The sequence below is a fragment of the Xyrauchen texanus genome, chromosome 35 (assembly GCF_025860055.1).
Source record: "Xyrauchen texanus isolate HMW12.3.18 chromosome 35, RBS_HiC_50CHRs, whole genome shotgun sequence".
NCBI classification, from domain to species: domain Eukaryota; kingdom Metazoa; phylum Chordata; class Actinopteri; order Cypriniformes; family Catostomidae; genus Xyrauchen; species Xyrauchen texanus.
The window spans coordinates 2,095,513-2,110,677 of NC_068310.1; the positions used below are offsets into that span (position 1 = coordinate 2,095,513).

Consider the following 15,165-nt stretch of genomic DNA (forward strand, 5'->3'; position numbering starts at 1 on the left):
TTTACCTGATTTGCTCACCGACTCCCAAATGATTCGTTCAACGACTCATTTTTCCAAACCCCTCCTTTGCGTGACGCTAATCTGCGGTGATTGGTCAGATGACCCAGTCAGTTGTGATTGGTATACTCTGTGCAGAGATTGTCGGAAACGGAACGCCCATCACCGCTTTGTAGTAAAAAAATCAAAATCAGAGAAGGAATTTGAGTTGATTTATGTTAGCGATCATAGCCCAAAGTTCGGTGGTAAACACCCAATCAGTTATTGTTTGCGTTAGCCTAATGCATAAACATATTGGTAAAGCACTGCATTACTACAAGTTATTGCTCTATTCTTTATGACAACTCCAATAACATCGACAAACATTTCACATATTTCAAAAAAATTGACATTGGAGACCTAGAAGCTGCGCTGAGCGTAACTTACACAACACACACTAATACTTATTAAGCATGCTAAAAAACACATAAAAGCAACAATTATTAATAATACTTACAGGTTGTGATTCGGAGGAGGAAGCTGATCCAAATAAACTTGGTATTGAACCTTCCTTCAGTATCAACCGGCTCGCGAATCCACACTTGAAAGCGTTCATGTTCGTAAAGCAATCGTCATTAAAATGACGCGAACACAGCACAAGGTTCGGGCTATACTTGTGTGGTATAGTTGTAAATATATACTCTAGCCACTGATTCTTCACATGCTCGTCCCTGGGCAGTGAAAAAAGGTCGCTTTTGATATGCACTTCAGAACACAGCGTCTTGTTGTCGACATGATGTTTTCAAGTTTTCCCTGGTGCCTGCGTGCACAATGAGTGGGCGCGGCCAATTTGATAGTTTTTCGTCTTGACGTCACAACGAAAAGGAAAATGACTCGTTGGAAAAACGATTCATTACATTGACTCAGAGTCGACTCCTACATTTGAGAGACAATAACTTTTTTTACGGTGAACTTTCATATATAAAACTTTGCAGGATGTTTTTGTTCACTTAAATCTATGTTACACACTACATGAAAGGTAATTTTCAAAATTCCATAATAGGTGCCCTTTAAGGGGACCTTCGTCACTGCATATATGCCTTCTGCCACATAGGATGGGCATCGTACAACTATACCATTGAATTATTAAAGCAGCAGGGAATTTCCATGGCAATGTCAATCGTACCATGGAAAAATTCAAGTTTTATTGCTATTGCTATTTAAATGCTATTTTAATTCATCATGCGGCCTTGATGGACATCATAAATATGTTTGGGGTGTCGATGTCTATAGATTTCAGGCATTTTTGATGTTTTTTCCTCATGATGTACGTCTGATTTCACAACTGTTACGTCCAATGAAGAGATGTCACGTCTGTAATGCTGGTTTTCCCCATTTATGTGAAAATGACAATGAGTGGAACTTCGCTTTGCATGATCGTGGCAGTGCCAATCCCTTTCGCATTGTGCCGGTTGTTGTTCCTGGTTTGTGCATTTTGGTTCAAAGGATTTTTTACACAGGGTGTTATCTGCAAAAAAAAAGAAATAAAAAAAAAAAAGAAATGCAGAACTGCTCAAGTGAGCTTACAATATACCTATTAAAATATCAGCGATCGCTTTGAAAATATTGACATTACATAATCATAAACAAGTGACAGAGCACCCAACAGCCGGTGCAGTGTGTTTTTATGGGTAATTCATGTGTGTATTTTCTGTTTACTATAATGTCTATGCATTTTTATATTTGATGTCTTTTGTAACATTGCCAGTGCAGTTTTATTTGTACTGTTATTGGTTATACTGCTTTATACTTTTCTTTTGAATACGGCATTGTTGATTTTTGTAGGGGTATTTCACATACATTGCTCACTATAGCTAAACATCGGTTACCCTTTTCAAGAGTATTGCACAACCAAGGCCCCCCCAACCCCCATACATGCCAGAAGCATTGCTTACTGTTTTCATGTGTATTGCACAACCAAAATGCTCACCCAGTTTGTGGCTCATATACAGTCAGGTCCATAAATATTGGGACATCGACACAATTCTAATCTTTTTGGCTCTATACACCACCACAATGGATTTGAAATGAAACGAACAAGATGTGCTTTAACTGCAGACTTTCAGCTTTAATTTGAGGGTATTTACATCCAAATCAGGTGAACGGTGTAGGAATTACAACAGTTTGTATATGTGCCTCCCACTTTTTAAGGGACCAAAAGTAAGGGACAATTGGCTGCTCAGCTGTTCCATGGCCATGTGTGTGTTATTCCCTCATTATCCCATTTACAAGGAGCAGATAAAAGGTCCACCATTTCAAGTGTGCTATTTGCATTTGGAATCTGTTGCTGTCAACTCTCAATATGAGATCCAAAGAGCTGTCACCATCAGTGAAGCAAGCCATCATTAGGCTAAAAAATCTAAACAAACCCATCAGAGAGATAGCAAAAACATTAGGTGTGGCCAAATCAATTTTTGGAACATTCTTAGAAAGAAAGAACGCACCGGTGAGCTCAGCAACACCAAAAGACCTGGAAGACCACGGAAAACAACTGTGGTGGGTGACCGAAGAATTCTTTCCCTGGTGAAGAAAACATCCTTCACAACAGTTGGCCAGATCAAGAACACTCTCCAGGAGGTAGGTGTATGTGTGTCAAAGTCAACAATCAAGAGAAGACTTCACCAGAGTGAATAGAGGGTTCACCACAAGATGTAAACCATTGGTGAGCCTCAAAAACAGGAAGGCCAGATTAGAGTTTGCCAAACAACATCTAAAAAAGCCTTCACAGTTCTGGAACAACATCCTATGGACAGATCTACTTGATCTACTAAGATCAACTTGTACCAGAGTGATGGGAAGAGAAGAGTATGTAGAAGGAAAGGAACTGCTCATGATCCAAAGCATACCACCTCATCAGTGAAGCATGGTGGTGGTAGTCATTACTCTTGTGCTGTGATGTAATATCTGGTTCTGTTGAGGCTTTATTCCTAACCAATTTAGCCACAGTACTGAATAAACATCTAGGATTGTTGTGGTTATTTTCTCTGAGTTTACTAAAATATGCTGACCTGGCAGCTTTTAGTGCCTGTCTGTAGCTATAGACACTATCCTTCCATGCTCCACGAAATTCTTCTAATTTTGTATTTTTCCACATGCGCTCCATTTTGAGAGCATGAGTGTGATCATTGTACCATGGTTCAGGGCTTATTTCTTTAATTTTTTTAATCGATGTGGGGCTATAATATCAAGAGTGGATTTATATTTTTTGTTATTTCATCAAGTTATTCTGGGCTTTGGGGTTTATTGAGTGTATGAGATAGATCTGGAAGATTATTAGTGAAGCTATCTTTAGTGGTCGAAAGAATAGTTCTACCTGAATGATAGTGTGGTGTAGATTGAGTAACATTGGCTGATTGCAGCATACAAGAGACGAGGTAACGATCCGAGATGTCATCGCTCTGTTGCAGAATTATATATTATCAACATCAACTCCATATGACAGAATTAAATCTAGCGTATGATTATGGCGATGAGTTGGTCCTGTTACATTTTGTCTGACTCCAAGAGAGTTGAGAATATCGATAAATGCTAATCCCAATGTGTCATTTCATTATCTATGTGAATGTTGAAGTCACCATCAATTAAAGCTCTATCTACAGTAACTACAAGATCTGATAAAAAAAGGAAATCAGAATAAGGCCTGGGTGATCTATACATTGTAGCAAGGACAAAAGAAGACAGAGATTTTTTATTTATATCTGATGGTGTCACATTAAGCATTAATGTGACATGATCAAAGCATTTATATCCTGTCCTCTGAGTAACACCAAAAACTTCACTGTAAATTGTAGCAACCACGCCTCCTCGACCCTTCAGACAAGGCTCATGTTTATAACCATAACCTTGGGGAGTAGATTCATTTAAACGTCTAGGTTACGTATGTAACCTCAGTTCCCCGATGGAGGGAACGAGACGTTGTGTCAGAGAACGACACTAGGGGTCTCTCTTGAGCGCCGATATTCACCTCTGTACTATGAAAAAAGGCCAATGAGAGTTGGCAGCCAGTATTTGCATGTCCCGCCCCCGGACATACGGGTATTTAAGCGGCGCAAATACGGGAGTTCATTCAGGATTTTTCTGAGGAGCCGGAAATGGTTCGGCCACAACAGGGGCTCGGCTCAGCGACGTGGCAAGGGGGACACAACGTCTCGTTCCCTCCATCGGGGAACTGAGGTTACATACGTAACCTAGACGTTCCCCTTCTGTCGCTCTCTTACGTTGTGTCAGAGAACGACACTAGGGGTCCACTTAAAAAGCGCCATGCGCTGAGTCGTGTACGTGATCCGCTGATACAGGAGCGAGCAGGTATTCCTACGTGCAGAACGACCAACTGTATCAGCCGTACCCTTCCCCAATGCCCCATTTAAGCCATCAGGATTCCTTATCGTTACCCCGGAGGAGGGAACAAGGTGACGGCCGCCAACATGGGAACGTGCCAGCCTGGCTGGGCCTCTTTTCTCTCTATGTTTCTCGCATAGAGCAACTACGGCCGGGGCCCTTACACGCATTGAGGGAAGGGGGTCTTAGCCCTTGGTAGGGCGGGGAAGACCCTGCGGAGGCCACACCTACCCGGAGGGGAGGCAAATTTGAGTGGCACATACATCGCATGGCCTATACCTAGGCCTTATGCGGAACAGTAGTGCGGTGGTAGCACCAGCCTCAGAGAGGGGGGAGCATACAGCACGGCACCTGAGGCAGCTGTGACTGCCTAAGGGAAACACGGCGTCAACTCACGTGAGGGGACATAACCGTGGTTTTACACACAGGGGAGTCCGAGCAGGAGGCCTTACCTGTGGGGCCCCTATACCAGTACAGGGTAGCTAGCGGTACCCGCAGTGGTTTGGGTCGGCGAGTCCCTCCGCGAGAACTGCGACCCGCAAGGGCTAGGGGAGGAGCCAACCAGTGTCCCAAGCCTGGGATCTCCTGGGAAGAAGGCGCACTGTTTCCCCTGGTTAGGGGAAGGGCTGGGTGCAAGCGATCCACCCGGTCAGATCGTCGGCGTGTCACCGAGTTCTCACGGGCTCGGTACCTGAGAGAACATGGGACGAAACTGACTCAACTCGGAGATTGTAGAATCTCGCAAAAGTGTTAGGTGTTGCCCAGCCCGCAGCTCTACAAATGTCTGCTAGGGCAGTGCCCCTAGCCAGTGCCCATGAGGACGCTAACACTCCTGGTGGAGTGGGCTCGGACCCGCAAAGGGGGGGGCACGGCCTGGGTGTGATAAGCCAGGGAAATGGCATCGACAACCCAGTGGGCGAGTCTCTGCTTGGAGACAGCGTTCCCTTTCTGCTGTCCCCCAAAGCAGACGAAGAGCTGCTCAGAGCATCTGGTGCTCTGTGTGCGGTCCAGGTAAATACGTAAGGCACGTACCGGACACAGCAGTGAGAGGGCTGGGTCTGCCTCCTCCCGGGGCAGCGCTTGCAGGTTCACCACCTGATCCCTGAAGGGTGTGGTAGGAACCTTGGGCACGTAGCCCGGTCGCGGTCTTAGGATCACGAAAGTGTCTGCCGGACCGAACTCCAGGCAGGCGTCGCTAACAGAGAACGCATGCAGGTCCCCGACCCTCTTGATGGAGGCGAGCGCGATCAGCAGGGCAGTCTTGAGAGAGAGGGCCCTGAGTCCAACTGAGTCAAGCGGCTCGAAGGGGGGTCTCCGGAGTCCCCTCAGGACGACCGAGAGATCCCAGGAGGGAAATAGGTTAGGCCGGGAGGGAATCATCCTCCGGGCACCTTTTAGGAACCTGACGATTAAGTTGTGCTTGCCAAGAGACTTTCCGTCTACCGTGTCATGGTGGGCCGCGATAGCAGCAACATACACCTTGAGGGTGGAGGGGGACAGCCTCCTCTCCAGCCTCTCCTGAAGAAACACGAGCACTGACCTAACTGTGCACTTCTGCGGGTCTTCGGCTCGGGAAGAACACCAGTTCGCGAACAGACGCCACTTCAGGGCGTAAAGATGCCTGGTCGAAGGGGCTCTGGCTTGGTTAATAGTGTCTATGACGGCTAAAGGTAGGCCGGCTAGACCCTCCGCGTCCCGTCCAGGGACCAGACGTGGAGTTTCCAGAGGTCTGGGCGCGGGTGCCAGAGCATGCCCCGTCCCTGAGAAAGAAGGTCCTTCCTCAGGGGAATTCGCCAGGGAGGGGCTGTCATAAGGAGCGTGAGATCCGAAAACCACGTCCGGTTGGGCCAGTAGGGGGCCACCAGAGTGACTTGCTCCTTGTCCTCCCTGACCTTGCATAGCACCTGTGCAAGAAGGCTCACTGGGGAAAAGCGTGCTTGCGCAGCCCCACGGGCCAGCTGTGAGCCAGAGCATCTGTCCCCAGGGGAGCCTCTGTGAGGGCATACCAGAGCGGACAGTGGGAGGTTTCCTGGGAGGCAAACAGGTCTACCTGGGCCTTGCCGAACCTGTCCCAAATCAGCTGGACCGATTGGGGTGGAGCCTCCACTCTCCGCCAGGCAAGGTTTGTCTTGACAGCGCGTCCGCTATCACATTGAGGTTGCCGGGGATGTGAGTGGCGCGCAGCGACTCCAGTCGCTGCTGACTCCAAAGGAGGAGACGACGGGCGAGCTGTGACATGTGGGGGGAGCGTACTCCGCCTTGGCGGTTTATGTAAGCCACCACCGTGGTGCTGTCTGTCCTGACCAGGACATGTTTGCCACGAATCATCGGAAGACATTTCTTCAGGGCAAGACGAACGGCCAGCAGCTCTAGGCAGTTGATGTGCCAGCGCAGCGGCCTTGGTTCCACCGGCCTGCGGCTGCGCGCCCGTTGCACACGGCGCCCCAACCCAATTTGGAGGCGTCGGTTGTAACCAGAACGCGACGGGACACCTGCTGCAAGGGTACCCCTGCCCGAAGAAAGCAGAGGTCTGTCCAGGGTTTGAAGGTTTGGAGGCAGGCAGTGGTAATTTCCACGCCGTGCGTGCCGTGGCGCCATGCTCGTCTCGGGACTCGAGTCTGGAGCCAATGCTGAAGTGGTCTCATATGCATCAACCCCAGTGGCGCGACCGCCGCGGAGGATGCCATATGCCCCAGGAGCTGTTGGAAATGTTTCAACGGGACCACGGTGCCTGGCTTGAAGGAAGCGAGGCATTCCAGCACTGACTGAGCACGTTCGTTGGAGAGACGTGCTGTCATTGAGACTGAGTCTAACTCCAAACCGAGAAAGAGATGCTCTGGACTGGGGTGAGCTTGCTCTTCTCCCAGTTGACCTGAAGCCCCAAGCGGCGGAGGTGCTCGAGCACCTGGTCTCTGTGTGCGCATAGTAATTCCTCGCGAGGGGCCAGAATGAGCCAATCGTCGAGGTAATTGAGTATGCGTATGCCCGCTCCTCGTAGCGGGGCAAGAGCCGCCTCTGCGACCTTCGTGAAGATGCGAGGGGACAGAGACAGGCCAAAGGGGAGGACCTTGTACTGATACGCCTGGCCGTCGAATGCGAACCGTAGAAAGGGTCGGTGTCGAGGGCGAATTGAGACGCCCAGACACACGAGACAACGCCTGTGGCCGTCGGAAGCGGAGAGTACTCTACCGCATCCAGAAACAACACAGGGGCGGAAAGGCATCTTTAAAAAGACGCATCCTGAAAAGGACGTTCAACGCCGCTGTGTTTTTGTTCTTTTAGAGGAAATTACTCTTTTAAATAAAATCACTCTTTTATGAATGAAAGACTCGTGAGAGATCTTTCTATCTGCAACTGTTGATGCGCTCAGGGGCAGGAAGTGCACAGCCGTGCAACCAGGAGAAAGCCACTGTTGTGCGCCGCAGAATCCAACAGCATGCAGCAGAGGATAGCAGGAACTCGGTGTGTAGTAACGCAGCAGACTGCAAACACGACCATCGGCTCCGAAGAAATTTTCTGAATGAACTCCCGTATTTGCGCCGCTTAAATACCCGTATGTCCGGGGGCGGGACATGCAAATACTGGCTGCCAACTCTCATTGGCCTTTTTTCATAGTACAGAGGTGAATATCGGCGCTCAAGAGAGACCCCTAGTGTCGTTCTCTGACACAACGTAAGAGAGCGACAGAAGGGGAACTAATATATTCATCCGGTATAAGCCAGGTTTCAGTCAAACAGAGTGCATCCAATCTATGATCTGTAATCATTTCATTAACAACTTGTGCTTTGGTAGAAAGAGATCTATTGTATAGTAGCCCTATTTTTATATGATGTGTATCTTTAATTTGTTTGTTTTTTTTCAAGTTTTACCTTAATAAAATTTTTTCTAAACGATTTAGTGAGGGTTTTGTGTTTGGTAGTTCGGGTAACAGACACAGTCTCTATGAGATATCTATGTGTTGCAGTTTATGTGACCTGTGTCACGTCTCAAGGCAGCTAGCAGGCATTCGGATTAACCAGTTTGTCTGCTTCCTGACCTGGGCCCCAGTAAGTCAAATACTTGAATTATTAAGAGTATGAGCCAAATTAATAGAGAGGAGAGCGGCACCTTCCCTGGAGGGATGGAGTCTGTCTCTCTTTAGCAGGTCAGGTCTACCCCAAAAACTCATCCAATTGTCTATGAATCCTATTTTATTCTTCAGACACCACTCAGACATCCAGCTATTCAGTGACACTAATCTACTATAAACCTTGTCACCACGACGAGCAGGGAGGGTACCAGAGCATATTACAGTGTCTGACATAGTTTTTGCAAATTCACACACCTCTTTAACATTATCTTAAGTGAACGCCGATTGGCGAAGCCGGACATCGTTAGTGCAGATATAACAATGAACGATGAATATAATGATGAATGTTTGAGAATAAGAATAAGCAATGCTAAGCAACCTAAGCAGGTTACAAACAAACACCTGTGCAGCGTGCCATCAGCAGTCTACAATTCTCAGGGTATGGTACATTTAGTGCTCATTTTGTCATACAGGATTATGTTCAATATTTTACATAATATTTCTCTTTCAGATTTGTTCCTGCTTCTGAAGATCTTGTCTGTGCTGTAGTTGTACTAGTTCTCAAGTTTCAAGTTTTATTTGTCACATACATAACCATACACAGTACAACATGTAGTGAAATTCTTGATACGACTTTTCTCCCCACAGTTTACGATAAAGAGTATATATGTATTCTGTATATAGATAAGGAGTAGAACTACAAGTAAAACCACAATATAAAAAAAACTATTTAAAAATGCCCATTTAAAAACAATAAAATACACAAAATAGGGGAAAGAGAAATATAATACATGTACAAAGTATGCATATGAAATAGTGCATTGTGACAGATTTTGTTTGATCAGCCTAGTTGTGTTTGTGTCTGTGTCGTTGTTCAACCGGAGTGCATGGCTGTCTTGTTTGTCTGCCCACGCGCTTCGGCATGTGGTGTTCGTTCACCATGTTTGTCTGGATGTGTTTTTCTATTTTCTTTTCCCCTTTTTTTCTCTCTCCAGTCTCCCCGTCTCCCAGACTGCTGGACAGAGCTTATTCCCCCGCCACCTCCGGCCTCCCAGCAGCCATCTCCATTCCCCTTCGCCTGACACCACTGCCCATTGCTCCCCCTGTCTCATTCACCACCATCCTTGACCTCTTGTCCGCACTGCTCTTGGCTGGGAGTTACCGTTCCATGGACCTAGTCTACGCTTTCTGAGGCCGTTATTGTCTATGGACCTTATCCTCTCCGTCTTGTGCTTGTTTGTTTCACAATAAAACGTGGTTTACCCTGCAAATTGAATCCTCTTCTTTCTGATCCCTGACAGATGTAGAGTAGCAGCAAGAGTTTGAATGGCAATATATATATATATATATATATATATATATATATATATATATATATATATATATATTGCCAGTTGAATCGACAGGGCTGTAGATTTAACACATTAATAACATGCGATTAATTTGACAAAAATAACGCGTTAAAAAATGCTTTTCTGAGAAATTCCTGAGAAATGCAAGCTTGTAGTACAACCTGTTTACTCCAGAGGGGAGTACATGAAATTTCAGCTGTGTGAGCAATACACAGTTTATTAAAGTGAAGAAAACATTAACAACCTTTCAGCGGACACACATCACAAACATGTGTTACATTCTTGCGTTCAAAACACTTGAAGGAGCGCAAATGCGAACTAAGGGATCTCAAGATGTGTTTAAAGATTGAGTATTAAACTATATTTAACTTGACACAGTGACCTAAACATTTTATTTTTATGACGCAACACACCCGAGGTGCGACACAAGCATGTCTGAAGCAGGTCGTATGTTCTTTACCTCACAAATATTTAATTACCAACAAGGTTAAGGAGGTGTCCTTTAAACTGTTACACCGTTTTTACCCAGTCAATCTTTATTTAAGAAACATGCTCCCTGAAATAGATCCACTTTGCTCCTTCTGTAATGCTGTAGATGAATCTGCCCCTCACCTTTTTGGGTTGAATATCTCTGCAAACACCGGTGCTAGCTGGTCAGCGCAAGTTGAGGACCTGACCTGAGATTCCATCTGGTCCTGCTGCCTTCCTGATGTTCACTCTCTGGAAAGACTTCCTCACATAGCACTCTGTGACGGTGAACATGTTTCCAGCGTTAATGCTCTCCACATACAAGCAGCCGTTATCACTATTGGCGCTGTCAGCACCGTTAGTGCGTGTGTTGTAAGACAATTCTTGGGGGGATATAATGAAATTAGGTTCTAATTTCCATTTGAGGTGAGCTCCTCTCCCCTGCCATCATCGTTTTCCAATAGGTTCTGATGGTTTGAGTAATGAATCTGAGCCATGAGACGGGGCTTGCACCAAGGGAAGTTACTCTATCACTACTTAGTGATCAATTCTCATTGATATTAGTCTTTCTGAGAGAAATGGAAGTGTAAGCAGTAGTTCTCGAAGGGAGACACCTAGTAATTCCATGCCTTTTAATCAAATCAGGTATTTCATCCAATCATAATCCAGCCTCTGCTTCAGAAGCTCCAGCTGTTGTTCATGTCTCATTATGTTACCCCATCCACCCCATCACTACCAGTTCAGGTCCCTTCATGCCAGTGTTTCAGGTTCCGTCCTGCCAGTGGGGTAAGCTCCTCTCCCCTGTTGTCATTGCTTTCCGGCAAGATCTCATGGTTCGAGTGATAAATCTGAGCACTGAAACATAGGACGGGTCTTGTGACAAGGGACATTATTCTATCACTACTTAGTGATTCTCATTGACATGAGTCATTCTGAGAGAACTACAGAATATAAAGTACTTTGTAGATCGTGAAAAGATTTTCATATAACATCAGGCTATAAAATCCTTTATGCTTCTTGTTTGAACCTTTATTTTATCAGTGCAATCCCCTTTTCAAACTGAAATTCATCCTATGAGGTTGATATTCAGATGTGTTTATGCATGTATCAGTGTTTGGTATGGTATTTTCTTTAGCCTGAGGAGTTTTTCCACCGGTGTAAATCACAGAGCATGAAAAGATGTCAACTGAGACAACTGTGCTTTTCCTTTGCCAATCCTAACTGCTTAAAATATTGTGGAACTACAGTGTCAGTTTAGAAAGTGTTTGAGGTCTTGCTCAGGTACATTTAACAAAAATTTTGTAACTAGAAAGTGCAATATTGTGTAATAAGAAATGAACAAGGATTTATATTTTTGACTAACGGACAAAAGTTTGACTGAGTTTGTTTCTCACAAATCTCAAAGACCTTTTGATCTAAAGCTTATGTTTAAATGTTTGAATTGTATTTTGAAGACAAACAAATATTTTCCACAAATAAAATGAATGCATTTTTTCATCTTTAAGTGTCCAGCGTACGTGTGAACTCCTACAATACTGTTTAAAAAGCATCTCACGATGAACCTCATGAAATTGGTTGGGAGAGATGCACATCTACACAAAGACTTGAAACTTTGCAGAATCTTAAATTATATATTTTCTTGGTCGCTATGTTAGTTCATAGTTTGAATAACATTACTATTAATCTATAATGGTAAATAGTACACTACCAGGATAGTACAAGCTTTTAGTCAACCAGTTATGCCATTATTCATGTAAAATGTTATCTTGGATGACAGCTTTAATTTACAATTCAAGTTAACTTTTATCCTGTTGATTATACAAATACTGCAGTGTTTGTAAATGATTTGTAGAGCGAGGAATGTGTGATAACCTCAGGATGTAGATGTTCAGAAGTTCATTCCTTTACACAAATGTATCAATAGTTTCTCCTTTTGAGCTCATTCATAGAGCACCATCTGTTCCACCAGGAGTATTGTGCCTAATTTTAAACTCATGTGTTATACAGTATGTTATTTGTGTGTGGAAGGTAGATTCAAAATGTGATACTACTTTTTAAAAGGTTTTTCCTTGATTATTGAACTCACAAATTAATTTCCTACTCCAATTGTTATTACATAGCCAAATTGTCACATAAATCTGGATATGATACATTTGAAGTGTTCAAAGCAAACAATTTGTTCATTTAATGTGATTTGTTTTTGAATATATTCAAATACCTCTTTTTGTCCCAGCTTAATATGCAGAGACAACTATAAGTAAGCCATTTGTTTGAGCATCCTGACCAGCCTGACACAGCAACATTTCTCAACCAATAGCACTAGTTTGGGGTTGTCATATCTGTGTAATCGACCAATAGAAGGCGGAGATTAATATAATTTTTTTTGGTGACACAGTGACGCAGATATGACATACCTCAGCTTTAATACCATTGCTTATGCTTATATTTATAGACCTGTTTTTTAATTTTTGCCAAATGGATGTGGTTCATTAGACGTAGCAGCAGTTCTGAGTTGAAATGTCCAATGTGTGGCACGAAAAGCGATTAGGTTTTTAAGATTAATGCTCTTAAGTTCGAAATCAACAAAACTGACCTCCCTACCCTAAACGGGCCACTTTCAATAATTTAGCAAAAATGTACAATAGATATAGTAACGTGATTGAGTTAGATCAGGTTCCTCATGACTGTAATATAAATGTTATGTCATGAAGTCTTTGTGTTTTGTCCTTTAAAGCATCATTTGTATCTTTCTCCTCTGTGAACAGGAAGTAAAGAAGCAGCTTTCATGTATGGCATCATCGCAGCAGGGGTGGCCCATGCTATAACAGCCGCCTGCACGCAGGGTAACCTTAGCGACTGCAGCTACGACAAAGAGAAGCAAGGCTTCTATAGTCATGTAGATGGCTGGAAATGGGGTGGCTGCTCAGCGGACATCCGTCATGGCCTGGGCTTCTCCAAAGTGTTTGTGGATGCTAGAGAGATTAAACACAGTGCAAGGACGCTTATGAACCTACATAACAATGAAGTCGGACGAAAGGTGCGTACTTGATTATTCAGGGATAAGTTTGGCTGTGTTTTTTGTAAATATCCATACAATTTTCTTTCTTCTGTGTAATACAAAAGGAGATATTTAGCTGAATGTTCATGTTGTTGTTTTCTATACAATGAAAGCAGACAGTGACCAGGGGCTGTCAAGCTCAAAAAAGGCACCATTAAGTAGTCTAGATATTTCATGTCTTCTATAGTCATATGGTCAGTGTTGGTAAAGCTACTTTGAATCTGTAGTTCCCCTTCTGTCACTCTCTTGATGTGTAGATGTAGTGACACTAGGGGTTGCTCTTTTTATTGCTTGTACTTTGAATGCATGATTTCTTGTGAACCCACTTACATCTAGACTTAGTTCACACTTGCATGAATATACCAAAACATCTAGGTTACGGATGTAACCTCCGTTCCCTGATGGAGGGAACGAGACAATGTGTCGAAGAAGCGACACTAGGGGTCTCTCTTGAGAGCCTTTCACATTTCTGAACTATGAGAAAAGGCCAATGAGAAATTGGCAGACAGAATTTGCATGCCCCGCCCCCGGACATACGGGTATAAAAGGAGGGAAATGCATCTGTTTAATTCAGGATTGTTCTGAGGAGCCGACAATGAGGTTCGGCCGCAATAGTGGCTCGGTTCAGCGACATGGCCGGGAGGACAGACGTTCCCCGTCTGTCGCTCACTTCGATGTTGTGTCGAAGAAGCGACACTAGGGGTCCAATTGAAATCACGCCATGCGCTGAGCCGTGTTTGTGTACTGCTGACACAGGAATGGGCAGGTATTTTACGTGCCAAAGTGACCGGCTGTGTCAGACTGCACGTACCCTTCCCCAACGCCCCATAAAGTCGTCAAAGCCTTCTGGTTCTTTACCCCAGAGACGGGGAACAAAGCGACATGCCAAGCATGGGAGCAGGCCGTGCCTTTTCTCTCTCTATGTTACTCGCATAGAGTTAAAGCGGCTGGGGCCATCTTAACGCTATCATACGCATCGGGGAAGGCGATCTTTCCCAGTTCCTATTCTTCTGGGGGAAAAGACTCTGCGGAGACCACACCTGCCCAGACTGGGGGAGGTAAAGCGTGGAGAATACATCACATGGGTTTTTAGGTAACATATGGAAAGTGGAGCGGTGGTAGATCCTGCTTCATTGGAAGGGAGGAGTTGCTACAGACACGGTGACCAGGGGGCAGAGGGAACTGCCCAAGGAAGACGCATGTCTGCTCACAAGGGGACCGTACCATGGAAAATACACACAGGGGGATAAGTCCACGTAGGGTCCCTTCCTTCCTCTGCTGAATTCGCAGACCAGAGGGCTCGGGAAGAGTCATCCAGGGAGCCGAGTTAGTGGGATCTCATGGGATAAGAGTGCACGGTTTTACCTCAGCGGAGGGAAAGGGCGCAAGGTGCAAGCGGTCCACCCGATCAGTTTTTTCAGCGTGTACCGAGTTCTACCGGCTCGGACCTGAGAAAACACTGGACAAAACCGACTCAACCCTGAGATTGTAAAATCACGCAAAGGTATTGGGTGTTGACCAACCCACTGCTCTGCATATGTCTGCTAGGGAGGTGCCCCTGGCTAGTGCCCATGAGGACACAAAACTTCTTGTTGGTTGTGCTCGGACCCGCAAGGGGGGCACGGCCTGGGTGTGATAGGCCTGGGTGTGATGGCATCCACTACCCAGTGGGAAAGCCTCTGTTTGGCGACAGCGTTCCCTTTCCGCTGTCCTCCAAAGCAGACAAAGAGCTGCTCAGAACATCTAAAGCTCTACGTGCGGTCCAAGTAGATATGTAAAGCATGTACTGTACACATCAACGAAGGGGCTGGGCCTGCCTCCTCCCGGGGCAGCCCTTGCAGGTT

At 45.2% G+C, this 15,165-nt stretch overlaps 1 protein-coding gene across 1 annotated transcript in view; it reads left to right on the forward strand.

The window, feature by feature from the left end:
* LOC127629290 (protein Wnt-7a-like) overlaps positions 1 to 15,165 on the forward strand; it is a 53,991-nt gene that overhangs the window by 9,586 nt on the left and 29,240 nt on the right. Inside the window, exon 2 of the mRNA XM_052106447.1 lies at positions 13,029 to 13,300. Within this exon, the coding sequence (XP_051962407.1) occupies positions 13,029 to 13,300 (272 nt within the window). The remainder of the gene's footprint in view (positions 1 to 13,028; positions 13,301 to 15,165) is intronic.